The 13350-nt window shown below is 42.6% G+C and overlaps 1 protein-coding gene across 17 annotated transcripts in view; it reads left to right on the plus strand.

Annotated features, from left to right (window-relative positions):
- Window positions 1–13350, plus strand: part of tenm2a (teneurin transmembrane protein 2a) — a 202441-nt gene that overhangs the window by 139546 nt on the left and 49545 nt on the right. For all 17 annotated transcript variants that reach the window (XM_044205099.1, XM_044205097.1, XM_044205102.1 and 14 more), the window contains one exon: window positions 3640–3871. In XM_044205099.1, coding sequence (XP_044061034.1) covers window positions 3640–3871 — 232 coding nt within the window. The remainder of the gene's footprint in view (window positions 1–3639; window positions 3872–13350) is intronic.

Genomic DNA, 13350 nt, shown 5'->3' on the forward strand with positions numbered 1-13350 from the left:
AAGCTTCTCCACAAAAAGTGGCTGTGAAAACAAAACAGAGAGCTGTTGAGAAAATCTTTTCGTGATCACTGTTTACTCACACTGGCGATTGAAACAGAGAGAAAAGAAAGGAGGAAAAGATAAAGTGGAATAAAATGTGATCTGCTTGGCTGCTCCCTAATTGCTCTATTTCCTCACTGCATGTTTTGTCTTTTATCAGACTGGGTTCCTGGTAAAATGGTTGTTCCTATTAGCCTACCTGCGGGTTGTACTTTAACAACTGGACAATTCATCTGACTAAGTCCCCTATCTTAATTTATTGGATCCATTTACCTCCAGTCTACTCGTTACTGCGCACAGCCTCTGTTCCAGTGGTTAGTCAGATTTGTGTTTCTGTGGCCAAAATAATCAGCTGTTTTCTTCAGGAGTTATCTGCTTGAAAAAAAAAACAGCCTTGTACCTCGGCCTTGCTACTCAGGCAGACCCCACTTCTCAATGTGTATGTGTTTTCTCTGGCGAGCTCTAAGGATTCTTTTTATGGATTTGAAGTCTACATGGGAATGAATTTCTTTGACATCAATCTCCTGTGCTGTAGCAAGAAAAAAAAAGCAATTTGTCTCTGATCATAAATATTTCGGAGCATGTCTAGAGAGACTTTTTTTTAAACTCCTACTAAAGGCTGTGTGACTTTTGGAAGAATAAACTGATGTTTTGTACAGCTGTATGTTTGTACAATAGCAACAGTAAAAATTAGTAATGAGTCATTTATGCACTTTATTCTGCAAATATTGATTCAATGAAGAATAAAAGAAACAACAAAGTCTACCATGTAGCAATTCAGTTCAGTTAACCTGACAGTACATGACAATTCTGCCAGTCCCAGGAGGCCATAATGAGAGAAAATGCATAGAATTACTAGCAGTACTTTTCTCAGCATTTACATTTTTCTGACATTATCTGGTGACATGTAATAGAATTTGCTGCTAGATGATAGATAATAGCATTTTCATCTCTTTTTTTGAAGGGAAATGTTAAAATCTTTATTACAAAATGTGGTAGATGTCAGTGTCTGCAACAGTACAGGATATGACTCAGTCCCTGTGTAACAATGTAGTAGCTGGATTACTGAACAATACGCTCTCCCAGTGGTGTAAGGTGCCTACGAAGAGACTTGCACACACACACACACTCAGGCCACAGCGGTTCATGGAAAACTAAGGCTAAAAAAAACATGTACTCCTCTTCCATACACGGTGTGCCATATATTATTCATCCGAATCTGAATGAAAACACTGTTCAATATTTATGGCAGGAAAGTGAACAAAAGCGAAATGCATGCATTTTTGTATGCAGACTTAAACATGGGAGACAGTGGGGTAGTGTGTGAGCGTGGGAGTGCCTACTTTTATCTTCAAATTACTCGGACTATGTCCATGCCTGCATGTGTGCTTGCAAACTTATTTTTTTCCAGTATATGGCTCTGTGTTGTGTGCATTGTTGCAATGCTTAGATAAAAGAATTTATGCAGATAGGTCGTAGTAGGAGCTATTTCACATTTATAGGGGCATTGCAGAGAGGGGAAGTCAAGTCATATTCATTTATAAATTGCTTTTAACAAACAAGGTTTATCTTAAAGTGCTTTACATCTCAGCAAAGGACACAAACAAAATGCAAATAAAAGCAAGATGAAAGAGAAGGCAACAATCCTCAAGAAGAAATGAGGCTGTATAGGAGGAGGAGGAGGAGGAGGAGAGCACGAGAAATAAAACTCTGCATTCTTTAATATCAATTTTCACTCTGCATGTATGATGCAAGAGTTTGACTTTCCTGCAGGTGTGCAACTGCATGTATGGTTGCATATGCAAGTGTATGCATGCATGTATGTGTGTCTGTTTCTCCCAAGAGCATCTTTGCATGTGCAAACAGATGTTTTGTGTCCCTCCTGTGTAGCAGAGGTCAGGCCCCTCCATCTTTCTTTCATCTCCTTCCCCTCTTCTCTCCTTTCACAAGCATCTGTTCTTCAGGGCCATGTGGGTGACACCTGTGTCCCAATGGCGGCGCGGAAGAATCAGGTCACCTTACAAACTGGTCGCCATTATAGCTGGAGTTGCAAGGGAGATCACGGCCCCCTATCTGCTCTAAACACGTGACTAGGAAGAAGGAAAGGGAGACAGAGGGAAAGTTAGCATGCAAGGAGACATAGTGCTATAAATACATAAAAATAAATAGGCTTTATGTTAGTGTGTACATGTAAAGTTGTTATCCTTCATCTTAGGAATCTCTTGAAATATCAAAGCAGAAAAGCGGACAGGAGAGTGCGACACATCCGCTCATCTCACTTCCTTTCGCACACTCTTTCTTTTCTTATCTAATTCAAGAGGAGATGACAAATGGAGGAGGACAAATGTGATCACGCAGCTTGACAAATGAGACGCTTTTGTTGTTTTCGCCCTAAACGTATGCGTGCATATGTGCGCTTACTCCGTCCTTTGATCACCACAAGGAAGGCAATCCGCAAACAAACACAATCAGGATAATGTATTCCACGCTTAGATGTTCAAAAATAATGATGAAAGTGCGATGTGTAGCATTGATGAAAGAAAAGGCAAAATGTGTTGTAAAGCCAGAATTCAAATCCAAATGTAACATCAATGTGTGTTTTGCAATAATCCTGAGATTTCTACTCCAATAGTAATAGAATAGAGGTGTGGACAGTTTGTCATGACCTGAAGTCATTTTTTTGTGTGGTTTTCGACTTCTGTCTGATCAGCTGTGCATTGAGTATATGCACCTGTCAATGTGTGAACAAAAAGTGCTAATTCACAAGAAGTGATGCAACTGTGTCAAGCTCTTCTGTACTGTATAGTATGTGGTTTATTGATTTTTCTGTACGAACCCACACACAGACACACACACACACATGCTCTATACAGGCTCAAATCCCCCACTAATTCACAGTGAGAGAGAGAGAGGAGAGAGAGAGAGAGAGAGAGATAGAAAGGTGATGTGTGAATGGGCGTTCTTGTCTGAGTCATCTGGGTTTGTTTTTCAGCTCTCTCACTCAACAGTCCATTAGCTCAGTGTTGGAAGGGCTGGTATTGGATTCTAGCTGACATGTTTCCCCAAGTCTGAGAGCAAGAGATGAGGGCACACGCTGTGCAGAGTGCTCTAATACTGCTCACACACACACACACACACACACACACACACACACACTGTCTCTTAGTTGTGGAGAAGAAAACAAGAAAGAGACTGAGAGAGGAACAAGAGGGGAAGAACTGGCTAAAAATAAGATGGAGAGAACGTAGGAAAATGTGGAAGCAAAATGTGAAAACATGATTATCAAATTTCATGTATCTATTTAGCTGGAATTTCCTTCAAAAATAAATCGACCATTTGGAAAATATGACACCTACTCTGACAAAATGATTGTCGACACAAAAGTAGCACATAATGGAATGTTAATGAAGTTATTTGCTAGCTGAAAAGGTTTACTTTTTTGGCATGCTGAAAACTAAACATCAAATATCAAACAACATTTCTGTCCTACATTTGCATTTTGGAATGAAATACTTCACTCCCTTCATCTGAAACTCTCTTTGATTTCCTTCACAAAGAAGTGTGGCACTTAAATTCCTCTCTGTTCTTGTCTACTTCCAGGGGCTGCCAACCACCACAGTCAGTCCACACTACGGCCTCCACTGCCCCCTCCGCACAACCACCACACCTTATCCCACCAGTCTGCCAACAGCCTGAATAGAAACACCCTGAGAGGGGGACGCAACCCCATTCACGCCCCCGCTCCGGGTACTGGAGACGGGCCGACCACCCCAGAGTCGGTCCAGCTACAAGACAGCTGGGTGCTCAACAGTAACGTCCCGCTGGAGACCAGGTCAGAGGAAATCTCTTCCCTTCACTATTTTTCCCCCTGTGTTTACAGTTGACATGTTTACCTGATGCTAATCTCTAGCACTTACAGTAAGCACAACAGCAGAATAAGCCTTGAGTAATCAATAGTAAGGAATTAAAGGTCAGAGCAATGCTGCTTCAATAACATTCTTGTGAGCATAGAGTGATGGTGTCAGAGAGAAATGCTAGGAGAGAAAATAAGAGCAGGGTATCAGGATGTAGCCCTGATACAGAACTGTTCACTCACTCAGGCAATCATAGAAGTTGTCTTGGTTAGAATGTTAAGAATGCAAACTCACCAAAAGGAATAGTCACCTTGGAAAAATCAATGTCAGGCCAGTGTAAAGCAGCAAAAAACACAACTCAGTACCTGGTCACACAAGAAGAAGAGGCTAAATGTATTCACATTTCCTTGCAAAATAGATGATGTTGGAAGCTTGGTGACATACTAGTGACTACTTCTGGGGTTAGTTTGCAGGTTACTGCGGCTGGCAAGCTAACTGGTAACATGCTAGTTTAACAGTAGCACTATTAACCAACCACAATAGTCTGCCAAGCTTGCTTGCTTGCTAAACACAAGCTAGCTTTGTCATTAACTGTGAGTTAACAGTTTATAACAGTATAAAAGTTTTTTTCAAAAGATGTATTTGCACTGTTGACTGCAAACCATACCTCCTTTGTGGAATAGTTTTTACTCCAGTAGAGCAGAGTTTGGCTAAATAAAATTGGATGGTGCAACACTCCATTTTGGGCTCTATGGCTCTCCATTCCTGAAAGGTCAGCGCTGACAAGATGGTTTGCAATTGGTTAACAAATTCTAACCTTGAGACTGCTCACACAGCAAACTGCAGACCAGTGTGAGCTTCAATGCAAGTCCATCAAAATTGAAGCATCTTGCACAACTCTACTCTAGTACACCATGCTTTATTCACCAAACATGAATAAAGAATAAGGCAAGTTAGCTGGAAAAAAGTTTTAATGGGCTTGCTATTGGTCAACAGCACAAATTTGAGTGTCAAAGTTTACCACAGTTGAACTCTGAGTCCACTTATCATGGCGATTCCACTGTAATTAAGAGACTTTGTATTTTGAAATTTTACTGTTATAAATAATGGCGTGACAAGGCTCTTAGTTGTTTTTGTGACATAACACCTACCTAACATAATTGTTTTTCCCAGTGATTGTCTTTCCCACTATGAGTTAGTATTTTCATCCTTCTTTCCTCAAAAAAATGTATTATTTATTGTTATGCCCTAAGACAGGGAAATGTTCAGATTTCCTCTCATAGTCATCCAGGGCAGTGTTACATAGCAAGAGACCAACACATTTTACATACAGTACATGTAGCCTAATTTGTTATTGATTAATTTAAGATGAAAGCTACACATTTTAGTTAACTGAGCAAGCCACAGAATACCATGTAAAGAGTTTCACTGAGCGTCTCCCCTCCATCATTCTAAGCCAATATATGAATCGCCTAATTAAAAGGAAAATGGCTCTTGGCCTCCGATTCACAAAGGTGTGCTACTCAAATGCATTCTCGACCTCATCTCCAAGCGCCACACATACAAAAAGCTGCCATGTGTCAAAGCTATTAAGCATGCTACCTGGAGTGAGGGAGCAGGAAATACAAACCATTTCACACACCCTGCACATGTGCTTTTGCCAGTACACAAAGAACACTTACCAGGCAAACAGAGCATTCATGCAGGGTATTACTATTCATGAGGCATGCAGTGAAAGGGACACTGCCTACATGCTTGCTAGCATGCGTACGCTTTCTGAGCATTTACTCTGCAAGCTGTAGTTGTGTTTCTCCTGCTGGGCGCTGGAGCTTCCAGCTTTGATGGTCCCGGATAAGCTCCCCAGAGTGCCGGCCCTGTGCAGTATTTATGAGGCCTGGCCATGTTTAATTCAGCCCCACTGATCTCAGGTCTATGCTCAACCTGTTATGCATTGCGCCAGTATGCATGATGGGTAAGAAGAAGCATGGTGTTGAACAAGAATACCAATGCCTTTAAATAGAAGCTATTTCCAGTTGCAATTGTTTATCTAGATCTGTGTTGCCTTGGTGATGCGTATGCCATAACATAGTTTGAGGAGACAGGACATTTTTGTTATTTCTCTTGTTGCAAATGATGCAGTGATCTTTTGTGAGGTTTGCCCTACAAAAATAGTCATAAATCCTCTTTTCACATAAGCTGTTGTGATTGCCATCGTTACAGAATTAAGCAAAACAACACACAATCATGCACGCTGTTGAGCCCTCTGCAGTGCCTGTATTTGATCATGTTCAGGTGGTGGGGTTGGGCATGGCTCAGAGCCTGTCGCAGTGAATGGAGCCCAGAGCAGCCGACAGAGTTTCCAGCTCCACCCTCCTGCCCAGATTGGGCCCTCCTCTCTGGGCCTGGTGATGGCGGAGGCTGGGTGGGCTGGCTGGAGCTGCTGGAGCTCGTGACTGGGTCAGAGCCAGCCGGGCAGAGCCAGAGAGTCTCACCATCCCTGCACTGGCAGAGCATGTCCTCTATCTCATTATAATCAGCAACTAGGAGATGATGAGCGCACGTGCACATGTGAGCAAAGGACCGTGCGATTGTGTGCGTTTGTGTGTATGTTTGCATCCAAGCATGTGTGTTTTCGTTGACTGCGACTGCTCCCCACTGTAGTCATATGTAAATCTTGGCATTTGTTGTCCACTCATTATATTAAATGTGTGTGTGCACGTGTGTGTGTGTGTGTGTGTGTGTGTGTTTTGGCTTGACCCGATAGTGTGACAGCGCTGAAAGGATGAAGATTGATCACCTAAGAACACCCCAGGGCTTGGATGACTGGCAGAGAAAGAGAGAGATAGAAACAGACGAGGAGGGAGCGGTGATATAGCAGAGAAATATAAGTCGGGGGAGCGAGAGAGGGGGGGAAATGGAAAGAAATGGTATACGGTAGAGGAGGGAGAGATAAAGAGGGAGAGAGAGGGAGAGAAATGGAGTGAGGTGGTGATTGAAGGAGATTGTTTTGGGGAGTGTGTATGAGAGAAGACAGAAAGGCAGAGGAGGGAGATTGGGGCCCGTAGAACATGGATACTTTTACCGGTGTGAGATAAATTACTATAGATGGCTGGTGCCATTGTGTGTGTGTGTGTGTGTGTGTGTGTGTGTGTGTGTGTGTGTGTGTGTGTGTGTGTGTGTGTGTATGTGTGTGAGCAAGACAGAAATAATGCATTTCTCTGTGTGCATGCAAGTGCACATGCGTCTACACGAGTCACAGCATTTTGCGAGAAAGCACCTGATTTCCAATCGGTCCCTTGGAGCCTCTTGGCTAGCTGATGCCAGTTTCAATCTCTCTCTGTGATCTCAGGATATTCCCCTGCACCCCCTGGTTGCTCCGCTGTGGGCCACAGCTCTGGGGGAGAAATAAGATCGCTGAGAGGGTTGCAGCATCTCAATTTATCTGGAAGGAGCAGCGGAGGGTGGTGTGTGTGTGTGTGGGGACAGATTTGGAGATGCTACCGGTGGGAACAGAGGGTGGAGGAGAAGAAGAAGGAGTTGGCCACCTTTTCCTGCTTTGAAACACCACTGCCGCAATACTGACTTCGCCCGGTTTGATGCGGTCGTGCCGGACGCTTAAGGGTAGCCTGGCCTGAGTGGGTAAAAAATATTTCCAGCCCCAACTGGTGGAAGACAAGTTTGGGTGTTTGTGTCACTCTCCATAGTGTTAGCAAGGGGTTGCTGCTGAGCTAGTATAGCACAGAACCACACCCCTTGACACCCCCATCTTAATAAGTTTAATATTATAGTTCATAAAAATGTTAAATAAATTCCTCTGACGTTAGCAGAGGTATTTCTTTATTTCAGGTAAGGTGGGGGCGCCTTCACAAAAAACAGGGTGGGAAATCCTGTATCAAGGAAATTACATGCAAAAGATGAAAAGGGTCAGTTCCCTTAAACCATCATCAAAATACTTACAATCACTTACAACTAGTCATCTGGCCATGCAAATAGTTTGGATTTATCTGCTGAGCTTTTGAGATATCCACCTCTGGAACACCTGCTTCCACCCCAAAACAAGGTGTAATTTGGGTGAATTGTTCCTTTAATTAAGTTAAAAAAAAAATTACACACATCACTCAGCCTCAGTATTTTTCCATGTCCTCCTTCAAAGCAACACTCAGCAAATGAATGCCCATTATACTGCGTCCATCTGCCAATTATTGTTTCCTACAATTGTAGCAGGGAACAATCCTCATGACGCCATCCTTGAGCATCCTCCACTCCCAGAGTGCTTTGTTTCATTGTCAGATCTGACCATTTTTCAGTCACCCTCATACCAAGTCGACCTTCATTAATTGTTCTCTACCTCTGATGATGATTCTCAGAGTGCTATCCTAACCAACCACATGTTTGTGAGAACTGAGAAAATGAAGAGTGTGTGTGCGTGTGCTTGCAAAAGTGTGTGTGTTTGTTCGCTCAAGGGGAATGCAAGCTTTGACTTCTTGCTAATTACCCAGCATGCTCTCTGTTCTGTGGTTAATTGTCCAGGTCCTCTTTTCTGTCAATGGGGAACAGGGTTGGAATGGAGTGAAAACACATCCACCCTTCCTCTTCCTCTCCTCTTCTAATCTATATCCTCCCTCGCCATCCTTCTCTTATGTCACGTTTTGCTCCGCAACGATACAAATTAAATGTTTAGCACATATGGCGCAATATCATGAAAGAAAACCCACATACATTTTGATTGTTTATGCGTGAGTGGGCTTGCTTGTTTTGCGTGTGTGTGTGTGTGTGTGTGTGTTGCATGTGTAAGGCAGGATGCATGACAGCAAGGTAGCAATGGTTAGACTTGGGGGGGGCTTACTGCTGGCAGCTCAGGAGAAGGAGGAAGTGGAGGGGTCTCTGTTAGCTCTCTCTAATTATTTGTGGTGTTTCCATGCTGGACCACTGTCAAAAATCCCACGATATTCCCACAAAAATACACAGACACACATACAAGTAAACACACACACTCCAGCCTAATGATACAGAGTTGTGATTGCCGGCTGCCTGCTATGATAGAACCCCTCCATAGTCCTCCGCAACATAAATCAATGTCAATTACCTCCCCAGAGCACATTAGACACTTTCCATTCCTACTCATAATTAGTATGGCCCATAGACATATTCCCATCCCACACCAAGCTCACAATGGAGCTGCACACAAACAAAGCCAGGGAATGACATAAATTCAGTGAGTGTGTTAAAATATATACCAGCAAATGGAATGGCAAGTAATTCACTAGCTCACCCTCTCCTTGCATTCACACATATATTAGGGGTATTGTAATTAATTACCGCTGGCCTTGCCATCACAGTGCATCAATGGCTGTGAAAATGAGTTGAAGCAAAGACACATGCTGGTTGACCTTGAAGTGTGCATGTTTATGCATATACCCGTGTGTGCCATGCGCGTTCTTGCATTTGGGAGCGTGTAGATTTACGCATGCATATTAAAATTGATGGCTGTGACACTGAGAGGCTGGTATTTTTAGACAATAACCTCATATTTCTTTGCGTGCCACCTCCTCGCACTCTTTCAGCCTCTATCTGTCTAGAGGGTTTTTTCCCTTTCTCCTCTTTCCCCTATTTTCCTTGGTGTCACGCAACGTACCTGACAGGTAAAGGGGGAGGAAGGAGGAGAGAAGAGGTAGAGGGGGAAAAAAGAGAAGAATCCAGCTGGATACCAATGCAAACAATCAGTGGCATGAGATGATGAGAGAGTAAGAGAGAAACAGAGCACAGACTGGCTGAATAATTGATAGAGAGTGGAACGGTGCTCCCAAACCAAATCTTCATGCTCTGAGCACATCACCTGTTTTCACCAACTGTTTTTAGTTGAGCAGACACATGTACAGACACACTGTTATGAAATAGCAGCTATTAAAGACATCAAAAGGATAGCAGACCACACAGCTAAGTGCATTTAAGCACTATATTAAATAGCAATCATCAGATCCAGCTACAGCAGTGGGTTATTACTGGTCCAACTAGCCTAGTCTGAGTAAAAGAGACAGCGAGCTACAGAAGAAAGAACAGAGCACTGACACACATTTGTGCACACACACCTGTTTGTATTATTTTACTTCTGAGGAATATAGCTGACTTACTGCCAGAGGTGAGTTACATGTCTTGGGACAGAAAAGACTTGTGACTCGACTTTGACTTAAACACCAATGACTTATGACTTTACTTAAAGTTTAGCGTTTTTTATTTGGAATGACTCCAAAAGCCCAAACCGTCTTATAAGAATGTGTACAGCAAGTACACTTTACAAGATAGACTAACCAGACTATCTGGGGATCTTCCCCTGGAAAATTGTTAATTTTAGAGACTGTTTTCCTGCATTATAGTGAATTTATGGAGTAATTTTGTTGTCAGGAGGACAGAGGGAAGGGGGCATTGAAAAATGGGACTCTCAGGAGAATCTGGAGGGTTAAATATATGAGCGGATATGATTAAATTTTGTTCTCATATATTGTTAAAGGTAGAATGAGTAGGATTTGTCAGTTGCTGTTGCACAAGATTCAAAGTAAGACCCTCCTCCCGGCTCGACAAGCTAGAGAGAGACAGAGAGAGAGAGAAGCAGTGGTCGAGGGACCAAGAGAGTGAATGACGAGAGGGAGTGGCGTTAGTGAGAACAAAGCAGTGAAACAGATATAACGTTATTTTATGATTGTTTCACAGCGGCTATGTTCTAAAGCACAAATAAGCATGCCCACACCTCCGCCCAACCTTGCGGGAAGGATTTTGAGCAGAGAGCAGAGGTGAGAGACAGCGATGTAACCTGGTCCCTACGTTTTTACAGAGTCCCGACCTTACATCCTGCACTGGAGGCTATGCACCACTGCCCAAAGTTTGACGCCCAGAAACGTCCCAAACACAGCAAAGAAGAAGAAAAGAAGAAAATACAGGCAGATGGCAGGGTCTCTGCAGATACAGACACCGCCACATGCTTCGAGTGGGTCATAAGTGATGATTGAGAGGGATTATTTTTGTATAAATCTATAAAAAAAAATTTGAGGAAAATTCTACTCATGCTACCCTTTAATGGTTGTTATTGGTGATTTAAATTTAAAATTTGTAGTAGTCACCTCAAGGGCGTAACATTGGTTTGAAAAGCGGGGGGTCTGGGGATCGTCCCCCACATTTCCTGCATTCCTACATGCTTTTTTTTAAATCATACTCTCATTTACTTTCAAGTCAAGTTCAGTGTCTAGTACTCTTTACTATATGGAGTACATTATGATTAGACCTTCTCACTTCCACTCAAAATACATGCCTTTTTACTCCCTTTTTTAATTTAAACATTGTTTAGCCACCATCTCATTGTCTTAAATTGAATGTCTTATATAGGAACATAATCCTTCTTACCTTCATGAATCCAAACTTTTACATTTTAAGATGGAAAAAGACATCAATTAATCAGTGACAGACAGAGATCAATTCATCAAACTTGCTGTTGTTGGTGACGCTTAATTTTTAATTTATTTATCACAAAACCAATAACGTTATCACTCTAGTCACAAAGTGTTTGCGACTCACAATGCGAAAGTGGGTCCACTTGATTACTATCCTGGCATACACTGGTGTTGCATCAGCTGGGCGGAATTGATTCGCACCACAACGTTATCAGTTATAAATTTGTTTTTCATTGCGTGAGAAAAAGGACGTGTGGCCTGAGAGCGTGTGAAAAGTGTCAATTGCTTGAGTCTCACGGTCAATGCATGAGAGTTGGCAGCCCTGATTATTACCAGTATTTTGGGTGTGCTCTCTTTCTGTTGCCTCCAAATAGAGTAGTTAAGATAATCTGGCTAAGTGCTTGGCATGTTTACAACCTGTCTTATCGTCTGACCGTTCATTTTGTGCACCTTCAGACTATGTTGTAGCAATGTCGATGTGTTCCCAGATCTCAGCAATTACTTTGGTGAGTATAATGTTATCATACCTGAGAAATTATGGACAAAACTACGAAAATAAGACCCACATTATAATAATATAATAAACAATTATTATTGTTTAACCATAGCCGCGTTTCCACCCAAAGTACCCGGAACTTTTATTCTAAGGAACTACAAAGTTCCTACAGCCCATTGTTGTCTGCATTTCCACCGCGGTCTGAAGACCCGTGAAGATTAGAAAAATTACACCCATCACACAGCTGTATAACTCTATTGTTTTAACTTACTAAACACTTCACCTGCAACTCAACATAAGGGCCTTGGCTTATTTTAACCTATGCACTCTCGCCTGTTTTAAATACTGAGCTTACCGGTGTATAATGGTGAAATTGAGAGCCACTGCTTCCTCAGAGCGTTGTAAATGTTAGAATACGGTAACATAAGCATTACATGTCTTTTTACATATATAGAGCCACTATACACACAATTGTTTCCACAACTCTTTATTTATCTGCAGAAATATAAATGTGTAAAATACAGCGTTTGTGTGCTTCAGCAGGAGGCATGGGACAAAGGCTGTTGTTGGTCGTAGGAGTAAACACACTAGTCTCTGCAGCCTGCAGTTCAGTGTGCCCGCCCGTTTCATCTGAAAAACCTGTTGAAGAAAAAAAACGTTGTGTCTCACTGTGACTAAAGTTACATTAACAAAATATCATTTTGTATGATCGATTTAGCCAAGCCTTGCCTTAACGAACACACGATTCTACACCATGAGCTGTTGGCTTTAGCATGTAGCTAACGTTAACTTTTGGCTAGGGTAGCAATAGCATGACAACAGTTAGCGTTATAGCATTTAACAAGCATCATACAAACCGACTGGTCATCCGTTTCTGTGTCTTCCACCACGGCTTCCAACAGCACAGTAGCTGAGCCGCTGCGCCAGAGAAGACTAGCCTGTGACCCAGAAACACATCGATCCAGACAGTCAAACCACTTTCTGCTCCGCCGGTCGGAGCTCGACGAATCAGACACCTTCAGCACAGCAAGCCCCACCCCAAAAGTTCCTGTACTTTTGGAAAGTACTACCCCCCCCAAGCAGGGACCTTTTGGGGGTAAAATAATGTCCCCGGAACTTAACTTTGACCCTGGTCTCTGCAGTGGAAATGCACTGAGTTCCTCCAAAGGTTCCTAGTCCCTGGGGAAAGTTCCTGCTGTGGAAACACAGCTTATGACAACATGCATAACATCAATACTGAAACGAGGCCTCAGCCCTCAAACAGCCTTTTGGAGAAGTGATGACCAGACAAAATGTCCTTTCTTTGCAGAAATGTCCTCATTCCCAAGGTCAGAAACTCATAAAGATAAAAGTACCACAGTATGCATACCTACACACACACACAAACACACAAACAAGCACAAACACAGGACAACAAAAACTCCCTCTCCTCCGTCATCTTTGAGACAATAGAGTGACCTCGTCTCTTCTGATCTGTCACGCTCACCTGAGGGCTTTCTTCTGTCAGACCACCTGGAGT

This window comes from Siniperca chuatsi, linkage group LG8 (assembly GCF_020085105.1).
Source record: "Siniperca chuatsi isolate FFG_IHB_CAS linkage group LG8, ASM2008510v1, whole genome shotgun sequence".
Taxonomy (NCBI): domain Eukaryota; kingdom Metazoa; phylum Chordata; class Actinopteri; order Centrarchiformes; family Sinipercidae; genus Siniperca; species Siniperca chuatsi.